General features: G+C 54.1%; 1 protein-coding gene across 3 annotated transcripts; it reads left to right on the top strand.

The window, feature by feature from the left end:
• The first annotated feature begins 672 nt into the window (after positions 1–672).
• MTCH1 (mitochondrial carrier 1) lies at positions 673–13,008 on the top strand. Of its 3 annotated transcripts, none has more exons than XM_041422789.1 (13): positions 785–831; positions 2,163–2,247; positions 3,134–3,312; positions 3,579–3,691; positions 4,069–4,146; positions 4,452–4,509; positions 5,255–5,306; positions 6,297–6,356; positions 9,460–9,553; positions 9,903–9,950; positions 10,144–10,211; positions 10,892–10,967; positions 11,397–13,008. In XM_041422789.1, exons 3-13 carry the CDS (start codon positions 3,264–3,266, stop codon positions 11,469–11,471), a joined length of 771 nt encoding a protein of 256 aa, XP_041278723.1. In that variant the 5' UTR covers positions 785–831; positions 2,163–2,247; positions 3,134–3,263; the 3' UTR covers positions 11,472–13,008. The 3 variants fall into 3 exon arrangements, with proteins under 3 accessions (XP_041278722.1, XP_041278723.1, XP_041278724.1); XM_041422790.1 differs by having other exon boundaries at positions 788–831; positions 3,579–3,685; XM_041422788.1 differs by lacking the exon at positions 3,134–3,312 and having other exon boundaries at positions 673–831; positions 3,579–3,685.
• The last annotated feature ends 5,503 nt before the right edge of the window (positions 13,009–18,511 follow it).

The raw sequence follows: 18,511 nt of genomic DNA on the forward strand, positions 1-18,511 counted from the left end.
GCTGTGTGCCACCAGGGTGGGCTTCAGGGTGGCAGTCTGGGCAGTCCGGACGGCTGGAGAGGCCAGGAATGGGCTGGCAGGAGCCTGGTGCCCAGCTAGGGCCGGTGTGTCTGCCCCAAACACCAACAGCTGCACGGCTGCGGGGCCAGCCGAGGACTGCTGGTAACAACCACAAGGGTTGTTGGTGATAGCCGTGAGAAAGAACACGACGTGGCTGGAGAAAGGCCCATGTGGAGGCACGGCAACACTTTAACAGAAAGGTCTGAGACAGTGCACAGTGCATGAGAAACAATCTGAGAAACAACCCGTCCCAGAGCTTGTGCCCCAGGAGCCTGGACATCCATCCCATCAGCCAGACCAGTGCTGCAACCGGGACTGGAGAGCTCCTTTCCTCTTCTCTCTCTTCTTTTATTTTTTTTTCTCTTTTCTCTTTTCTCCTCTCCTCTCCTCTCTCTCCCCAAACCCCTCGGCCGTGTGCTCACAAACCCGGTCAGGCACTAACACCCAACTCCACGAACCCCTAAAAACCTTCTCCCTTTCCCGCCTCTCCCGCCCCTCTCTCCCCGCCGCCATCGCCGCCCCTCATGCCGGGCTCCCCTCCCCTCCGCAATGGTTCCTCCCGCCGCGGTTCCTCCCCCGCCCGGCGCGGCGGTGGTGGCGGCCGGCGCGCGGCGCGGTGACGCGCGAGCCATGGCGGCCCCGCTGTCGCCGCCTGGCGGGGGCGCGGCGGACGCGGCGGGGCCTGAGGGCGCCGAGGGCCTGTTCGTGCTGCTGGGCGCGGGGCTCGCCGCCGCCAGCCACCCGCTGCTCTACGTCAAGCTGCTCGTGCAGGTCCGCTCGGGGGGGAGCGGGACGGTGCGGGGGGAGTCCGGTGTGTAACGGGGGTGGCGACTCCGGGATAACGGGAGGATTTCTGGGTGACGCTGCCGTGGAGGCCTCCGTGCGCTGGGGGTCAGTGTGTGTACAGCCCTGCCCCTGTATAACGGGGCCCCCTGTGCCGTGCGGGCACCTATAGCACGGGGGGCACCTGTGGAAGGGGGGAGCTCGGTGTAATTAACGGGATGGGGTCCCGTGGGTAACGGGGCATCGGGACCCCGGTACAACGGGAGCAGCTGGATTCCTGCAGGGCCCCTATGGAAACCCCCATGTGCTAGGGCTATATATATATATGTGTGTGTATATATATATATATATATATATATATATATATATATATATATATATATATATATATATATATATATATATATATATATATATATATATATATATATATATATATATATATATATATATATATATATATATATATATATATATATATATATATATATGTATATATATGTAGATATATATGTATGTATGTGTGTGTGTATATATTATATTTTTTATATATATATATATGTATGTATGTATATATACAGCCCCTCATTACAGTGGGACCCCCTGTGCAATGTGGGCATTCTACAGAATGGGGTCACCTATAGAATGGGGGACCCCCATGTGTAACAGGGTGTAGTAGTCCCTGTGTGTGATGGGGATTGGGACCCCAGTGTCACTTGTGGAAGTGGATTCCTGGTTCATGCCCCTATGGAGGCCTCCATGCCCTGGGGGTCACTGTACAGGCAGCCCCCCCATTATAATGGGACCCCCATAGCACTTAAAGAATGAGGGACATCTGGGTAATGGAGTGCTCCATATGTAAGGGAATGGGATCCCCTATACACTGGTGGAGCCTGTATAAAAGTGGGGTCCTGTATAATAGGAGGGTGAGGATGCCTTCTACAACAGGGGCACCCTATATAGGGGATAAGGGACACCATATAATGGAGGGGTGAGGCCCCCATACAGTGGGGGCTCCTTTGCAGTGGGGTGTTGGGACCCCTCCTATGCCAGGGAATGGGGACACCCACTGGGAACCCCTATAAAATTACCCCTCTGCCATGGGGCCTCCCATACAAGGAGGGATAGGAAGCACCAAAACCCTCTCAGTAACAGGGACCCCCCAAAATGGGAGGGTGGAGGACCCCCTGTAACCTAGGGGCCCCAAAAGAGGAAAGGAGTGCCTGAGAGTGACGGGGGGATGCTGGGATCAATCCTGTTCATCCCAGGGACTTTGGCAACACCAGGACAGAGACCTGCTCACGAGCTTTCTGTCTCAGGTTGGCCATGAGCCACTGCCTCCAACCATTGGAAGAAATGTGCTGGGAAGGAAGGTCCTGTACATGCCTGGCTTCTTCACCTACGGTGAGTGACTGTCCCTCCCCGGCACCACGAGGTCCTGCCCTCGAGGAATCGGGGCTGGGAGCTGCCAGGCAGCCTGAGCTGACCCCCAGCAGCACTCCCACATCCCCTTGGGGTCATCCCAAGGCTGCAGTGAGACATAAACCACCACAACTCCTTGCAAGGCTGTCAGATTTATGTACCTGTTGCTGGGGACAGGGTGGTGTTGGTGCTGCATCGTGTTCCTGTGGCACATTGCTCTGTGTTTGCACTGTGGTGGAGGGGTTTGGGGGGTTTTAGGTGCTGTAGGCTTGTTGCAGGAGGTTTTTGTGTGTTTTGGAGGTTGCAAAATACTTTCCTTCTGCTCCAAAACAGCCCTGGAATAACCTGCCCCCTGCCCTGCTCATTTGTGTTGTAGATGGAGCCCTAAAGGGACAGAAATACCAAGAAAAGGGCAGGTTATATGTTTAGAACAAAAAAAATTAGTATTTTCCTCTTTTTGTGGATGGAGAAGCATGGAGAGGTGGGTGAATACTTTGTGACCTGCTGTCAGAGCAGGTTTGCTGTGGGGAAGGGGAATGCACAGCTGACAGCTGACTGGGCCAATCCCAAAATCAGCCAGTGTTATCCATAGGGTGGAATCAGCACAGGAGCAGGATGAGAGCCCTGGAAGCCCATCCTGGGACACCCAGGGCTGGAAATACTCCAGTGCTGCCCTTTGGAAGATGCAATTTCCAAAGAGATGGGCAGTGTTGGTGATGGAGAGGTGCAGAGCCCACCTGGCTTTGCTTGGACAGCACAGGGAGGGGCCAGGAGCAGTCAGTAGCCACCAGCACATAGTGGGTCTTATCCCACCTTGTTATATGTGGGAGAAATGGGATCTCTGAGCTTTTTTTTTTTTTGCAACTAGAGACCTGAGGAAGTTTGCCTGGGAGAAGGTGGTGGGGCAGGAACTGAACATGGGTTTGTGAGGTCCATATGAACCCCGAGTCAGACCTTCCTGGGGTGGAGGGAGGAGGTGACAGCACAGAGCACCTGGGATGATCCCCCCTGCCTGGTTCAGTCCAAACTCCCTTGGAGCCCTTTCAGGTGAGCAAAACCATCAAAAGACAAACAGTAGCCCAAAATATTGGAGCTGTCCTTCCAGAATAGGCAGATGACAGTAAGAATTCTTGTCCTCCAGTATGAAGTTTCTTTAGTACTGTTACAATAAATCACTTACTGTGGGGCCGTGGAGTGGCTGCCCTGCCCAGCTGAGCCTGGCATGGTTTCAGCTGAACCCTGGGGCTGTTTGGGCTGCTCTCCAGGCACTGTCCCCTTCCCAACTGACAGCAGCCTGGTGTTGTCCCACCCAGCCAGACACATCGTGGAAGTGGATGGGAAGAGAGGCCTCTTCCGTGGCCTGACTCCTCGCCTCATCTCAAGCACTTTATCAACCATCACCAGGGGGAGTGTGAAGAAGGTAAAGGTCAGCTTCTCTCTCCGTTAGTCACCTGCAGGGTCAGTGCTTCTGCAGCAAGGGCTGCACAGGAAGACTGATGCACCCATCCCTCTCCATCTCCTAAGGGAATAGTCCTCCAGTGCCCTTACCCCTGAAGTATTTTTTAATTTATAAACCTTTTTAATTTGATTTGGCATCTCTGTGCCTTGTATCCTCTGTCAGCAGTTTTGTGACTCTGCTATTCCTCTATTTTACTTTCCATTCTTTCTTCTCCTGTGTTCTTTTTGCCTGGTTGTCTTGTCCTTGCATCTAGAGCACAGCTTTTTGTGGTTTCCCCCTGTCCTCAGACATTGTTGGTCAGCATTTCCATCAGTTCTGAGCATGTTGCTTCCCTCCCCACTCAGGCTTTTCCACTGGAAGACATGGAGCACGTGTCTAACAGGGATGATGTGAAAACTTCACTTAGGAAAGTGGTCAGAGAGGTGAGAAGTGGATATTGCCCAGTCATGAGTGGTTGGGCACATCCCTGGGGACGTGGGTGAGATTACTTGGAGAGAATCTGGGGTGAGAAGTTTGTGGTGAGAAGTTTGTGGATTTGTTTGTCTATCAGTTTAGTGGTCATTCTGTGTCCATCTATTAAATAATTCACAGGAGTCGAAGTTTACCACAAGAACAAATCTCAAGAGAGGGACCCAAAACATGTTTCCCCACTCTGAGGGGAAGGGCCTGGGCTGTGCAGGAGGAGCAGCACAGCTTTTCTCACAGGTGTGTTCTCCTCCCTTCCCAGACATCCCACGAGATGATGATGCAGTGTGTGTCCCGGGTTGTCTCACACCCGCTGCACGGTGAGTCCTGTCCCCTGGCTGGCAGCCCCATCCAGACTGGCATCACCCCAAACCCTGCACACTCAGGGGGATGATTCTTACCATACTTCTGTATCATAGGAGGCTGATGCTGGGGTTTGCCTTCAGGCACTAACACAGCTGAGCAATGAGTTTCTCTCTTCCCAGTCATCCAGGACCTTGTCCTAGAAATCCCATTGGGGTTAGGGCCAGTAGCAGCTTTCCAGTGCCTAAAGGGGCTCCAGGAGAGCTGGAGAGGGACTTTGGACGAGGGCACGGAGAGACAGGACACAGGGAATGGCTTCCCACTGCCAGAGGGCAGGGTTAGATGGGATATTGGGAAGAAATCCTCTGTCAGGGTGGGCAGGCCCTGGCACAGGGTGCCCAGAGCAGCTGTGGCTGCCCCTGGATCCCTGGAAGTGTCCAAGGCCAGGCTGGAGGGGGCTTAGAGCAACCTGGGAGAGCGGAAGGTGTCCCTCCCCATGCCAGGGGGTTTGGAAAAAGATGATCAATCAGGTTCCTTCCAACCCAAACCTCTCTGTGATCCTCTGAAATCCTTCCCACCACTTACAGGCTCAGGAAAGGCCCCAGTTTCTAATGAGTCTTGCAGTGCTGATGACCACTGAGAGGAGCTGGAGATGCTGTGAGTTGAGGGAGAGCAGAAGGGTCATTTTTCATTTTCCTTCACATCCAGTACAGCCCAAACTGGATTTGTTTGTCTATCAGCCTTGTGTTTCTTTCCTCCCAGTGATCTCCATGCGCTGCATGGTCCAGTTCGTAGGCCGGGAAGTCAAATACAGGTGAGTGGCTGCAGCTGGGAAGGGTCTGGGGCCAGGGGTGCCAGGTGCTGACCCCAGATCAAATATAGGATGCTCTGGGATGGTCCCTGTGAGCGGGGCATGGCTGGAACAGGCTGCTCACAACCCTCCACCTTCCAGGGAAGTGATCTGAAAGAAGCCACCACATTCCCTTCCATCCACATAAAATAAACACTGCTGGTAGCCTAATGAAACTTGATGGTGGCTCCCATGCCATGGTGGGGGATAGGGTTATCCAGGAGGCTTGAGAGACTGAAAAGTGAATCTGAGCTGTGCTTAGAAGGTGGGTGACTGGGCCTTGAAGGAATGTGGGAAGGCTGGCTCTGTCCCTGACGTGCCTCTGTTCCACCTTGTGCCCGTGGGGGTTTGGGGCTGTATCACCCCTTGCTGATCACACAACGAGTCTCCTGCCTTTTTCTTTGACTGTTAATGGAAAGGGAAGGCAGCAGGGAGGCAGAGTGGATATCACAAGGCTTTGCTGCAGCCCTGCTTAGTCTGTAAAATTTTTCCAAGCCTTTTGCAGTACCAGCTGCCTCTCTGCAGGGCAAAACTGCCTGTGGAGCAACATGGAGGCACGCTAGACAGGATTGCAGCCAGCTCACAACAGCCAGCTCAAGTTCCCAAAGGCAGGACAGGGTTCTTGGGCTTAGAATCAGCCAAATCAAACCATATCACACAACATCTGTGCCCACTCACAAGGCCTCACAGAGCTCTTGTACCTTCAGCACTGAACAGCTATGTGCAGGTTGGGTGTTCTTCCAGGTGTCACTGCAGACTGGCAGAGTACACACACGACCTTCCTTCCCTCCAACCTGCTTGGTCTGAGGGCAACAGGCAGAACAAGCTGCCTTCTGCTGGAATGGTGGCTGGGGAGGCTCTGCCGTGGCTGGGGCCTGCAGGATGCATGTGAAGCTGCACAGAGCAGAGGTGGAACAACTCTGCACACTCACAGCTCTTTTCCTTTCTTGGCAGCGGTGTGTTCAGTGCCATTGGCAGGATATTTAAGGAAGAAGGGATCCTGGGATTCTTTGTGTACGTGAGTTGTTGTTTAAATGCTTTCTCCCGTAGCCTGAAGGCGCTGATGGCTCTGCCGGCAGCTCTGCCACCCCCAGCTGGAGTCACACTGAGCTGAAACCTTGTCTGACCAAGGGACTCCCACATCACTCCCACGATTAAATCTGTGCCTTTGACAGCATTCCAGTTTGACCATTAAGATTGCCCCAGATCTTATCTTCAATCAAACCTTCAGAGCCCAGAGAAAGCTGTATTTTTTTCTTACCGTTAGTTTTCCCTTGGTGCTTCTTTGTGTTTCAGTGAAGGGCCATTTAAAGCATTTGTTTGTGCAACAGGCACCAAGATCAAGTGCAACAATAAGTTCCCTTGTTGAAATGAAAGCCAGAGCCCGGATAAGGAGCATATTCCTCTGCAGAGCACCGTGGGTGCTTGTAATGAGCAGGTTTACCTGTGTGCTTGGAGTGTGGTGGTACCTGGGTCAGGAGGAGCTGAAAGGTGTTTCCAGCTGCTTACAGAGCGTGGCAAATTGATGCATCACTGAAATGGAAGTTTAGTGGGCACCTTTTTGCTTGAACCTTTAATTAATGCTTCCTGCCTTTCTTTTTCACATCTTCATAAAAGCAAAACCACCTGCTGTGTCTGCTCGTGGTCGGGAGATAACTCACTTTATTATGTCAATAATAGTAAAGGCAGCTCTGGAATTTCAGTAGGGCTTTTCAGGATGCCTTTGACTCTGCAGTCACAAAATATGGGCCTCCAGATGAAACCTGAATGCATGAGGAAGAGGAAAGCAATCACAGGGGGTCTCACCCTGTCCTCCTCCAAGAAGAAATGGCCAGGGATCTGCAAAGACCCCACCCACTGAGTGCCACTGCTTCTTCATTTGGCAGCCCACAGCTTCTCAGCTGAGCTGTGCAGCTCCACATCTGCTCCACTAAATACATGATGCTCTGGGATGGTCCCTGTGAGTGGGGCATGGCTGGAGCAGGCTGCTCACAACCCTCCACCTCTCAGGGAAGTGATCTGAAAGAAGCTGCCACATTCTCTTCCATCCACATAAAATAAGCACTGCTGGTAGCCTAGTGAAACTTAATGGTTCTCAAGAAAGGCTTTAACACAACCCAAATTGTCTCAGGAGGGCTCTGAAGTTCTACATGCTCTATAACCCTCTTAGGAAGTCCCACTGCTGTGAGGGGAGCACAAAGTGCATCTGAAGGACCAGACTGCTGGTTTTCTCCTCTCAGCCCTGGTGCAATCCCAGCACATCCACTGCCCTAAAATCATGGCAGTGCACTTGTTTCTCATGCCTTATAACCACCCCCAGCAATAACAGTGGCACGCACTCTCTGGGTGTGTGCCTGGCTAGAGATAAAGACTTTTCAAGGATGGATTTATCTCCCTTTCCCTCATATCTGCAGCAGGCTCCTGACAGCCCAGGAAGGTGTTCCCTGAGCTTCAAAGGTGCTGGGCATGGTCAGCTCAAGGATGGCTTGTACCAGGTCCCTTGCACTGGGGTTTCTGCTGTTGGTTACTGTACATCATTCAGGCTTCCTCCTCTGCCTGCTGCTATTCCAGCTTTTCATCACCTTCCAGAGATACTCCCAGTTCAGATCTTGGACATCTCAGCAGGTGTGAGAATTGCAGCACTCACTTTTTTTATGTCAATAGTAGTAAAGGCAGTGCTGGAATTCCAGGAGGGATTTACAGGCTTGATGCCTTTGGCTTGTTGGCTTTTTTTGGTTGCTTTCTGCAGCTCTCAGACCCCTGGTTTCCAGTCATCCAGCTCAGGGCCAGCAGCTGTCATTACTTTGGAGGGGAGAAAGGGATGGGATCCTTATTGGAAGTGGAATAAACAGTCTGACTCCCTATCAACAGTTGGGTGAGGTTTTCCTTATGGGGCTGCCCTGGCCCAGCCCTTTGCTTCTGGAATTTATTAGACTCTGTTGTATCTCAGCAGCTCAGGAGCTTCAGACTTAACTTTGAGTTAGAGAAAGGATGGTTTTTACAAAGGCTGAAAGCCAAACACAAAGCAGAGCATCTCTTTGGGGCCAGAGAGCTTTGATTTCTTTGTCCAGTCTGCTGCTCTCATGTATCACATCTTTGAAGCCAGTGAATCTTCTGTTGAAGGTTTCTGCTGTGCCTGGCCCCTGAGACCTCAGCTGCATCCACAGGGCTGCTGGGGCCTTAACAATGCACAGGTTGTTCCCAAAACCAGTCCCAGTTGCTGCTCTGCTGCTGCAGCAACCACAGCAGGAAACAAACTGGTCCCTTGCTCTGAGGAGGCAGCATTGTGTTTGGGAAGAAACAAAAGAGTCAGATTAATGTGCCTGAAGGTGACCCTTTCCAGCTCAGCAAACACTCCTGTGGCTCTTGACAGGCTCCTTTTCAGAACTGACCACATCTGCTGGTGAAACACAGGTTTGACACACACCTGGATCCTTTTGCAATGGAACAACCTCTGCAAAAGCAGGAAACCCTGCACTACTGCAGCAGATGCTGCAGAAGCACCAACAAACTGGAGAAGCCCTCTGGAATATTCTGTAAAATTTTAGTGCTATTATCTGCAAAAGCTGGCAGTGCTGGTGCTGCTGGGAGCTCCAGTGTGTCAGTGGGAGGCATTAACCAAAGAACTGTGCTCCTGGGGGCAGCAGGGACTGGGAAAAATCAGTGTTCCCCCAGTTACTCCCACTTTGCAGTGGAGCAGGTTGTGCAGGAACAATCTCTCTCATTTTGATTTCTAAAAGGGATATTCCACAAAGAGATGAACTTCTCATTCTGCATCCAAAAGAGCATCTTCAGAAATGGAAACCACTTCATCCGTGTCTCATTTGGGTTTCTCAGCAGTAGTTGGGCCAAGAAGGGATTTTGGATAGAACAAGGGGTATTGAGTCATGCCCAAAAACCAGATCCCAAAAACTTTCCAGCCAGAGCAGTACGTGTACCAAGTTTTAAGGCTGAGAGCTCTTCCCTGAAATCTCCCTTTTCAGTTCCTCCTGAAGTAAAAATTTCATTTTGGGGGAGTGGAGTTCCTCTGAGCTGGTGGAGGGAAGGAGGGCTGGGCATCTCAGGAGGTGGCACTGGGACCCTCCTGCACCTCACACCCCTCTTTTTGCCCTTGCAGTGGGTTAGTCCCTCACATCCTGGGGGATGTCATCTTCCTCTGGTGCTGCAACCTCCTGGCTCACTTCATCAACACCTACGCTGTGGATGACAACGTGAGTGGAAGTGCCTGAAGGTGCCTGGGGTCTGCACCAAGCACCTGCAGTGGGGAGGAGTTACTGGGGAGCAGGGGCTGATTTAATACAGACCCCAGGCTTTGGGGACCTCCCTGAGAGTGCTGGAGGCTCTGTGTCTGCTCAGGGCTGTGCTTCACCTGCACTTTGGGGGATTACAGTTCCCCAAATGCCTTCCCAGACTCTCAGCTGGAATGCAGCCGCTCTCTGTTGCTTTCTGCCTCCTCCCTTGCCCCTCTCCTCAGGTTCAGGGAGTGTCATATGTGACACTGCCAGCCTGGTGTCATCCCCATGCTGGCATCCCCACAACACCTTTGGTTTCTCTCTGCAGTTCAGCCAGGCCTCGGTGATCCGGAGCTACACCAAGTTCGTGATGGGGGTATGTAGGCAGCTGCTGTGTCCTTTCCCCTCCTCCTGCCACCTCTGGGCTGAGAGCTCGTGCTCTGGGGACACAGGCTGGTCTGTACTTGACATCCCTTATCCAAGGATAATTCTGCTAACGTGCAAAAGCTGGAAATAGCGTTTTTGACATGGGGAGCGTTAGAGAGGCTGCTGGTTTTCTGTGCTTTCAGATCGCTGTGAGCATGCTGACCTACCCGTTCCTTCTTGTGGGAGATCTCATGGCAGTGAACAACTGTGGGTATGTCCTTCACACTGAGATCTAAAGCTTTCCCTTCCTTTCTTGCAGCCCCTTGTTGTCTGAATGGGCTGCTAACGACCGTAAAGCTTTCCTCCAGCCCCCGTAAACTCTGTGGCACCTCGCAGAGCTGGCTCGTTTCCTGTCCCAGGTTGCTTATAATTTTAGATCAGAGGGCACAGACACGAGCAGCAGAAAAGCTCAGGTGGTGAGAAATCGGGAGAGTTGTGGTGGTGTGGTCACATCTGAGCTGAGCTGGGGACACAGGGATCAAAGGGACAGTGCTGGCTCCAGGGAGCAGCACGAGGGAAGCAGAGCTCTTATGGCAGCCATGGGAGCAGACAGGAGCAGGACCAAGCTTGCCTTCCCAATCACCCTGCTCTTCATTTTTGCTCATGGGAACGGGATCCAAGTGTGGTGCCATGTTTTCTCAGTATCTGCTGGCTTTTGAAGGTGTAGATACGGTCCTGGACTCTCAAAGTCTCCAGGTAACGCTCCTTGTTTGTGCACTCCAGGGGTAATTAAATTACAGATCTGCTGCATTGTAAATAAGGAGCTGTCACTTGGCTGCCAGCCCGGTGTGGACACTGTCCCCGTGTCCTCATTCACACTTCCTGCTGCTCTTCTGTTACCTGTGTGGGTAAGGTGACACATCCACCTCAGCTGTTCCTGTTGCCGTGCAGGTTGCGTGCAGGCCTCCCTCCCTACGCTCCTGTCTTTGCATCCTGGATCCACTGCTGGAGGTACCTCAGTGCTCAGGTGAGGGAGCAAGGCACACACGGGGCTTTGGGCTCCCTCTGCTCCTTTCCCAAGTCTGCAGAATTCCCCAAAAAAGTGCCTGTGCTGCATCCTTGCTGTGCTCTGTAGCCTGCTTCTGTCCCTCCAGTTCTGCCACTGGTACCAGCATGGCAGTGCTGCTCTGCCCACTGCACACCCCGAGCTTGCAGCCTGTGAGCTTTTATCCTGTGCATTGCACACAGCAGAGTCTGTGCCCCTCTGCATCTGTCACACCTGGGGAAATGCTCAACTCCAGCACCCACGGGGCCGGAACTTCACTTTGTCCTCAGAGCAGCCCAGGGTGCCCAGGCCTTGCAGCCCTGCCATGGGCATGGAGTGGGGCCCTGCTAAAACAGCTGCAGCTCCCTGGGCCGGTCTGAGGCTGCCCTGACCCCGGGCTCTCCTCCTCAGGGGCAGCTGTTCCGTGGCTCCAGCCTGCTGTTCCGCAGGGCGCCCGTCCCAGCCGCCTCCTTCCCCATCGACTGACGCCTCGGCAGGGACAGCTCATCAGCGTGGACTCCTCAAGAAACCCCAAGCTTGTTTCGATATCTGTATATTTCTATTTTCTGATCCAAAGTCCATGGTGCCAGAGCTGACACCTCCTCTCCAGCAAGGCCAGGAACAGACTTCTGGACATCTGGCTCAGGCCCCAGCTGGACCAAAGCTCCATCCTCGTGGCTGTCTCAACTGGGATGTATAGCAGAGAGAGCAGAAAGCTGTTGTCTCTTTGGTCCAAGCTGTAGCTCTGGAGTTGCTGGGGAAGTCCAGGAATCCAGAAAATGCCCAGGTACTAAAGGAGCCAGCCATGAGCTGCAGGGACAAAAGACTGCTTTGTTCTGCCTGAGCTGAAAAGCAGCAGGAGAGCCAAGGTCACCTCCCTGGGAAGGTTATGCCAGGTGACAGCCTCCTGCCTCGTCCTTTCTGGAGAGAGCACCTTTGCCTGGCAGGTAGCTCATCCTGGGCAAGATCAACCTGCCATCCATATTTAAGGTTTGAGGGTCCTTATCACCCAGGAACATCCCACCTCCCATGGGCATGAAAAGGAAATTATAGGATCAAAACAGGGAAGGGAAACAGAGTCCCACTGCAAAGAACAGAAGGGTCCCAAAGAGACAGGTCCAGCCCAGCTCAGGGCAGTGATGGGATGTGGACAAGGAGAGGGTTCTTGGGAAGGGACATGTGCTGCCAGTGATGCTGCTTTGGGCAGGATTTCACTCATGGAATGGGCTGTGTTCAGGAAACACCCAGCAGAGCTGTGGGCTGGGCAGGCAGCCTGCACCCACTCTGGGGGAGGCAGGTGCTGGGTTGGACTGGCTGGCTGCAGCAAGGGGCCTCTCTCAGCCAGCAGCACCAACGCTGGGCTCCTGCTCCTGTTGGGATCTGAGAGCTGCACACAAAGGGCTCTCCTGCAGCAGGGGCAGCCATCCAGGGCTGTCTGCAATGAAGGAACACACCTTGAGCTGGCCAAAGGCTGGTGAGGCATCAGAGTTGAAGGCTCCTGGTGCTCAGTGGAGCACGGCTGGCTCTGTGTGTAGCAGAGCTCACCATGGCACCGGGGCAGGATTGATGCTCAGCTCCCTAGACAAGAATTTCTTTGCACCAGTCTGTGCTGTGATGGCAGCCAGGCAGATTTCCCCTATTTCAGTTCCCCACGAAGCAGTCTTTTGCACAGAGGTGATGCTGCACTCCCTGGGAAGAGGTTTAGCATTGCTTGAGCAGGTTCCCATGTGCTGCAGCTGGGGTCACATCTCATCCTGGTCCTCTGGGGACCTGCCATCACAGGGGTTTTTTCTGCAGCAGGCAGGGTCGATGCACACCCCAGGCAGGGCTTGCAGGACAGTGGTGGTGCGTGCTGGGACTGGCAGCCCCCACCCAGCTCCTTCAGTGTCGTGAAGTCGGTCCTGTCTGTCCTCCCTCGCTCCCAGTTTGTGTTACAGTTAAATAATGCATGGACCTGTTCCCTAACACCAGAGATGATTTCAAAGAGAATTTAATTATGCTCCAAAATACAGTTATAAAACAACTATTGGGTGGTTTGGTTTTTTGGTGGGTTTTTTGTGATTTTTTTGGTGATTTTTTCCCCCTGTATAATGTGCTCCCTCAGGGAAGGTTTCAGTTTAAGACAGGCACTTTCTTTGGTCTTTTCTACAAATCAGGGGCTAAAACAGCTGTTTAAAACTCAAATTCCCCCTGATTTTCCTCACCTCCATGGAAGGTGGGCATATTTAGGCTGAGCAAATTGCAGTGGGTGCACCTGGAGTGAGGATGGAGGCAGCAGAGGGCTTGGGTGCTTGAAGCAATACATGTGGAATTAGGATTTTGGAGTTAAAATTGACCCTGAGGTCTTCTGGAAAGGGGTGATAGAGACCCTTTGCTGTTGTCAGATGAGTGAGGTGGGCTCAGCCATCTTCCCCCTCACAGCTCCATCCTTCCCTTTAATCACCTTGTTGTATGACCTGCTCCCACACAGGGCATTGCACCTGCCAGGTCACACAGCACCTGCTCAGCAACATGTACCTTTGCCCTCCAAATTAAAGCCACCTTCTGCTGCTCACATGCCTGTCAAACCTCCTGCAGCCCCTGCACAGCCTGACTGCAGCCACTGCAGGGAAAAGTGATATTTCCTGTCCTTTGAGGAGTTTACCTAAGGAATTTACCTAAGGGATTTACCTAAAGCTGTACCAGTGGATGCATCCTGGCAGTAATTTCTGCCCAGTTCATCAGGCCCCACAAACTTGGCTGAAAACCCAACAGTTGACTGTAGTTTTTGCTCAATTTAAATGAAAACCAGGTTTCAGAGCTTTCACTGCACTGCCTTACTTTGAAGCAAGGGGCTGCCATTTTCAGGATGGTTGAATATTTCCTCACCTCCTCTTTCTATCCCTGATTCTTTTTGTCCCGTGCTTCATTGAGGGGCCCCACCACAAGGACAAATGTCTTCACCAGGAGCAGGCAAGGAGACAGCCCAAACCTTGGCTGGGCATCCGTCTCCCTTAAATTGCTACCCGTTAGTCAGTGCCTGGCCCTGCTGCTGGTGCTCAGGTATCCCAGCTGAAGGGGATGGGGCCCCATTCCCACAGGAGAGGGGATCCAGGGTGGAACATGTGGTCAGAACAAATGAAGGGGTGGAGGAGGAGGTTTGGGTCTGGCGCCCGGGATGGAGCCGGGGGTTTGTCCCGCTGGCGCTCCCCTGTCTGCCCAGGAAACAACCTCTGGTTTAAATATTGACTCTCCTGCACAAAGCCAGGCTGGGTGGGGATCGCTGCTGTTCCGTGCCCACACCGTTTATCAGCCTCCAGTGGAGAACTGAGATTGCTGGGACTTTGGCCTCATCTGCTCCCAGCTGCCCGGGGGAGAAGGGAGGCAGCGACAGCAGCCAGGAGAGGGAATCTCAGGTCAAGGCTGGTCTGTCTCTCCACTGGGCATGGATGCTCGAGTCTGGCAGGATCTGGAAAGCAGCAAGATGAGCCTTTGTGCCCAGGGAAGTGCAGCTGAGCTCAGAGCCAATGTTCCATCCTCTCCTTTCCCCTGCAGAGTCGTCCTGCTGAAGACCCTTCAGTTCAGTCCAAACCCCTCCTGGCCGTGCCACTCTCCTGCCGTGGAGCTGGGAGGGAAACATCCCAGAGAGCCCTCCTGATGTCTGGATGGTGCCTGGTGTCTCCCTGGTGTCTGGTCAGAGGGAAGACCAGGAGCTGCCAGCCCTCCCCCGCAGCCATGGAGGGCCCCATCTTGCAGCCACGCATGAGGAAGTGCCCTGTGGCACAGCTGCCCTCGATAAGGCTGTTTGCTCTGTTCTCCCGCAGCGCCGAGCTCCACGTAGGCAAATAATTCCTTAAAAAAATAAAAAATATATATATATATATGTAAAAAATAATAACCCTCACAGAGGAGATTCTGCTGCTGGGGTGGTGGGGCAGGCTGGTGCCAGGAAATGCTCAGGGTGGGGACTTGGACTGGATCCAGGCACCAGCGGCACGGTGGCCCTGGACCTGTCCCTGTCTTCACACAGCCCCATCCCCTGGGATGGCCTTCACTCGAAATGGGGGATTACAGAGGAGCCGGTCCTCATGGATTCCCCCCTGGATAAGGGAAATCCCATCTGGAATCACGGAGAAGACGCCACAAAGAGCACAGGAGCAAAGCTCAGGACAGCAGCCTGACCTGCCACACTGACAGTGACAGCTCTGTCCATCACTCACGGCTGGTAAGAGGATGGGAAGGATGTGGGGAAGCTGCTTTCCATGCTCCTGCTTGCCTGCTGCAGTCGCTTTTTTAGGGTAAACTCCCTCAAATCTCCCTAAATTGAGCCGCTGTGTTCCCTCCTGGGCAGTGCTCTCAGGTGGTGTTTCATCCCACCCCGAGGGCATCTGGGTCTTTTGGGGAAGAGGTGGCAGCACAAGGTCAGCACAAGGTCAGGCTCCTTTCCCTGCAGCCACCATGACCCCTGCACACCTCCCTCGGCACTTTCACCGCACTGGGCCCCCCCATCCCAGGGGAGAAACAGGAGGGGAAAAGTCTCCCCAGCTTTAAACTCAGCCCCTCTCCCCCTGCTGTGACCCCAGGCCGGGCTGGCATGGCGAGGGTCGGCATCGCCGCGGCTGCGGCCCTGTCTCGAGGCGCTGACCCTCGCTGCAGACATGTGAGTGCTCCCATCCCTCGGAATGGAGTTTCTCCCTGAAAAGCCGCCTGCGCTGTGCGGCCGGGCGGCTCTTGTCAGGCTGCCAGAGGAGGCCGGAGCAGCGTCACATGCAGCAAAGTTTTACAAGGCGAGCGAGTGTCTGGGGAGAGGGACGGGAGAGGGACCGACCGCCGCACGCACACACTCGGACGCGCACGCCGAGAAACCTCCTGCAGGCTCCCTCCAGCTCTCATCCCAACGCTGATTTTTTTTTCTTTCCTCCTTTTTTTCTTTTGTTTTTGGAAGAACAAAGACTTTGGGGTGGGTTGGCGCTGTTGTTTTTCCGGGGTTGCTGTCGGTGGATGGGGGGAGGCTGGAGGTGGAGGGGGGAGCCAGTGGCTTGAATGTGAGAAAGTCCCAAATTTCTCTGGCCGAGTTCATCTGTGCAAAACTTAGAGGAGGAAAGACGGGGGAGGGGGGGGAAATAATTAAAAAATAAAATATGATGACGTCACTCGGAGCAGGGGTGCCTTCCCTGCTGCCTGTCAGATGTGCCTGAAAAGAACAGGGCAATAAAACAACAGCCGCCTCTGTCTCCCTCGTTAAACACGGCACTAATTGGATGTTAATTTTTCCTTGCTCTTCTCGCTGCTCGATTGTGAGGGCTCTGCCTGGCTCTCTCTCTCCCGCTTCCTTTCTTTCCTGTTGCAATGCTCTTGGCAGCTCTGAGGGACTCCGGACTGTGCGCTCCCCTCCCGCTTGTGGACTGGAATAATTCAGGAGCTGGGAGAATTAAAAAAGACGAGGCGCGGGGGCGAACGGTTCAGAAACGGGGCGGGCGTGATGGATTTCGAGAGCTACGCTAATCTCCCCGTTTCCCGTGCATTGTCCTGCCGACTTGGAGCTATTCTCTTCCCATCTGATTTCTCTTCCCCTCCTTTCCCTTCGCGTTGGGTTTGGACTGCAGGGCAAAAATATATGTTTAAAAAAAAAAGGGCATTAAAAAAGGGAAAAAAGGCAGGAAAAAATAGAAAAAAGACTAAAAAAAAAGGGGAAAAAAGAAGAAAAAAGCCAAAAAAAAAAAAAAAGAGGAAAAGAAAAAAAGCCTGGTTCAATGACGACAAACCCCCAAACCTCCTCCCAGCTCCCCCCGTCTCGCCGCGCTGCCTAACCCCTGCGTGGAAACAGGCGTTTTAGGGAGCCGGAGCAGGAAGTTGTTGTTCTCTGTCTTGCCCAGGTCATCCTTCCAGGGTATGTGTGCAAGGGCGGTGGGCACGAGGGCTTGGTGGGCGCCCAGCAGCCGTCGGCCGCCCCCCATGCTACCCCCGGCCAACGAGGCGGGTGAGCAGCGCAGGGGCAACGGGGGCCGGGTGGTGTTTTGGGGGACGCAAGAGGGGCCCAAGGGACAGGATGGGTGGGGGAGCGGAGGGGAGGGAGCAGGAGGCGGAGGTGGGGGGAGAGAGCGAGAGCCGGGGAGTAAAGTCCTACCTGGGATCGGTGCCAACTTCCTGCAAAGGGTTACAGACCCGCGGCTTTGAGAGCCCACCAGAGGCGAGTGCGCTCTTGTCACGGTTCCAAGGCGAGATGAAGGCAGCGGGAACAGGTACAGCAGATGCCGAGTGGCCTCGTTTGCCCGCCGAGCGGGGCTTCGGCTCGATTTAAGCTTCGCCGACGAGGAGCCTTCGGTGCTCCCGCCGGCGGGGGCCTCGCCATCCCCGCACGAGGCCACCGGGGCTGTCGGGTGCCAAGGGTGGGGTGGGTGGCTCGGTGGCGGGGGGGGTGTGTGTGCATGGCACGGGGGGGCCTCTGCCGCTCGCTCGCCTTCTTGCCGTTTGGATTAACATGCGGAAGATGCGCCTGTCACTTTGCTTACTGTCAGCGCCGGCTCGGGGATGGGTGACGGCTTTGTTCGGCGCAGCCGGGGGAGCCGTGCCAACTCGGACTTGGCAGGCGAAGCCGGGTGGGCAGGGAGAGGGGGACGAGGGAGCGGGAACGGCTGCTGGGGCGGCTGCGGAGGGACGTGGCCGCAGGCCCGCGTCTGAGCACGGCGGCTTTCTGTTGGCGTGCGCCTCCCTCTCCCTCCCTCTCTCCCGCGCTCGCCTGCGCCCAGGCTGGTGCAGACAAAATGAAAACGTGTTTTGTTTTGGTTTTTTGGCATCTCCCCAGCAGCACTACCAACCCCAGCTGCCCCCCCTCCGCTCCCTTCCCCAACCTGCTGTGACTCTCTTTTACAATCAGCACGACCCAGGTGCTCGGGCAGCAACAAAATAAGGCCAAAAATACCCCTGGCACCCAAACCACCCCCAATCTGCCACCCTGGGCAGCAACTGCTTCCAACCGTCCTCCATGGCGGGTGGGTTGTTGTTTGTATGTACGTATATATATTTTGTCCTCTTTTTTTTCTGCCCCCATTGGGTCCCTCTTGCGTTGGGTGTGTGTGTTCCTATTCAAGGACCCACCACCTCCTGTTGTGCTAAAACCAGGAAGGAGGGAGCCAAGGGCTCATTTCTGCCTGGACGCCGGGGCGGCGTGCAAGGGAGACAACGATGGAGGACAAGAGGAGGGAGGAGAGGGATGGGAAGGCGGGAAAAGGAGCATGGGGAGGGCGGAAAAAATAATCCACCTCCCCAGGCCTTTTGTTTACCCTGCATCGATGCAAAGAGGGGTTTGGGGGTTTTTTCCTCCCCTTGTCCTTTTTTTCGCCATGTGCTTGAGCCTCAAGGGGCGTTTTTGAGCCTGACGGGGCAACTTTCCGGAGCGGGCGGTGTCGGAGGTTGATTTTTTGGGAGGTGACGGGCTCGTCCCGCAGGCGCGCGGCTCCCAGTGCAGGAATTCCTGCCAGCTCGCCTTTGTGCCAGCCTCCCTTGGCCTTGGGTGTCTCGTTCGGATGGAGCCTGGCATCCAGGCA

Source organism: Onychostruthus taczanowskii, unplaced genomic scaffold (assembly GCF_017590055.1).
Source record: "Onychostruthus taczanowskii isolate IOZ18803 unplaced genomic scaffold, ASM1759005v1 scaffold74, whole genome shotgun sequence".
Lineage (NCBI taxonomy): Eukaryota > Metazoa > Chordata > Aves > Passeriformes > Passeridae > Onychostruthus > Onychostruthus taczanowskii.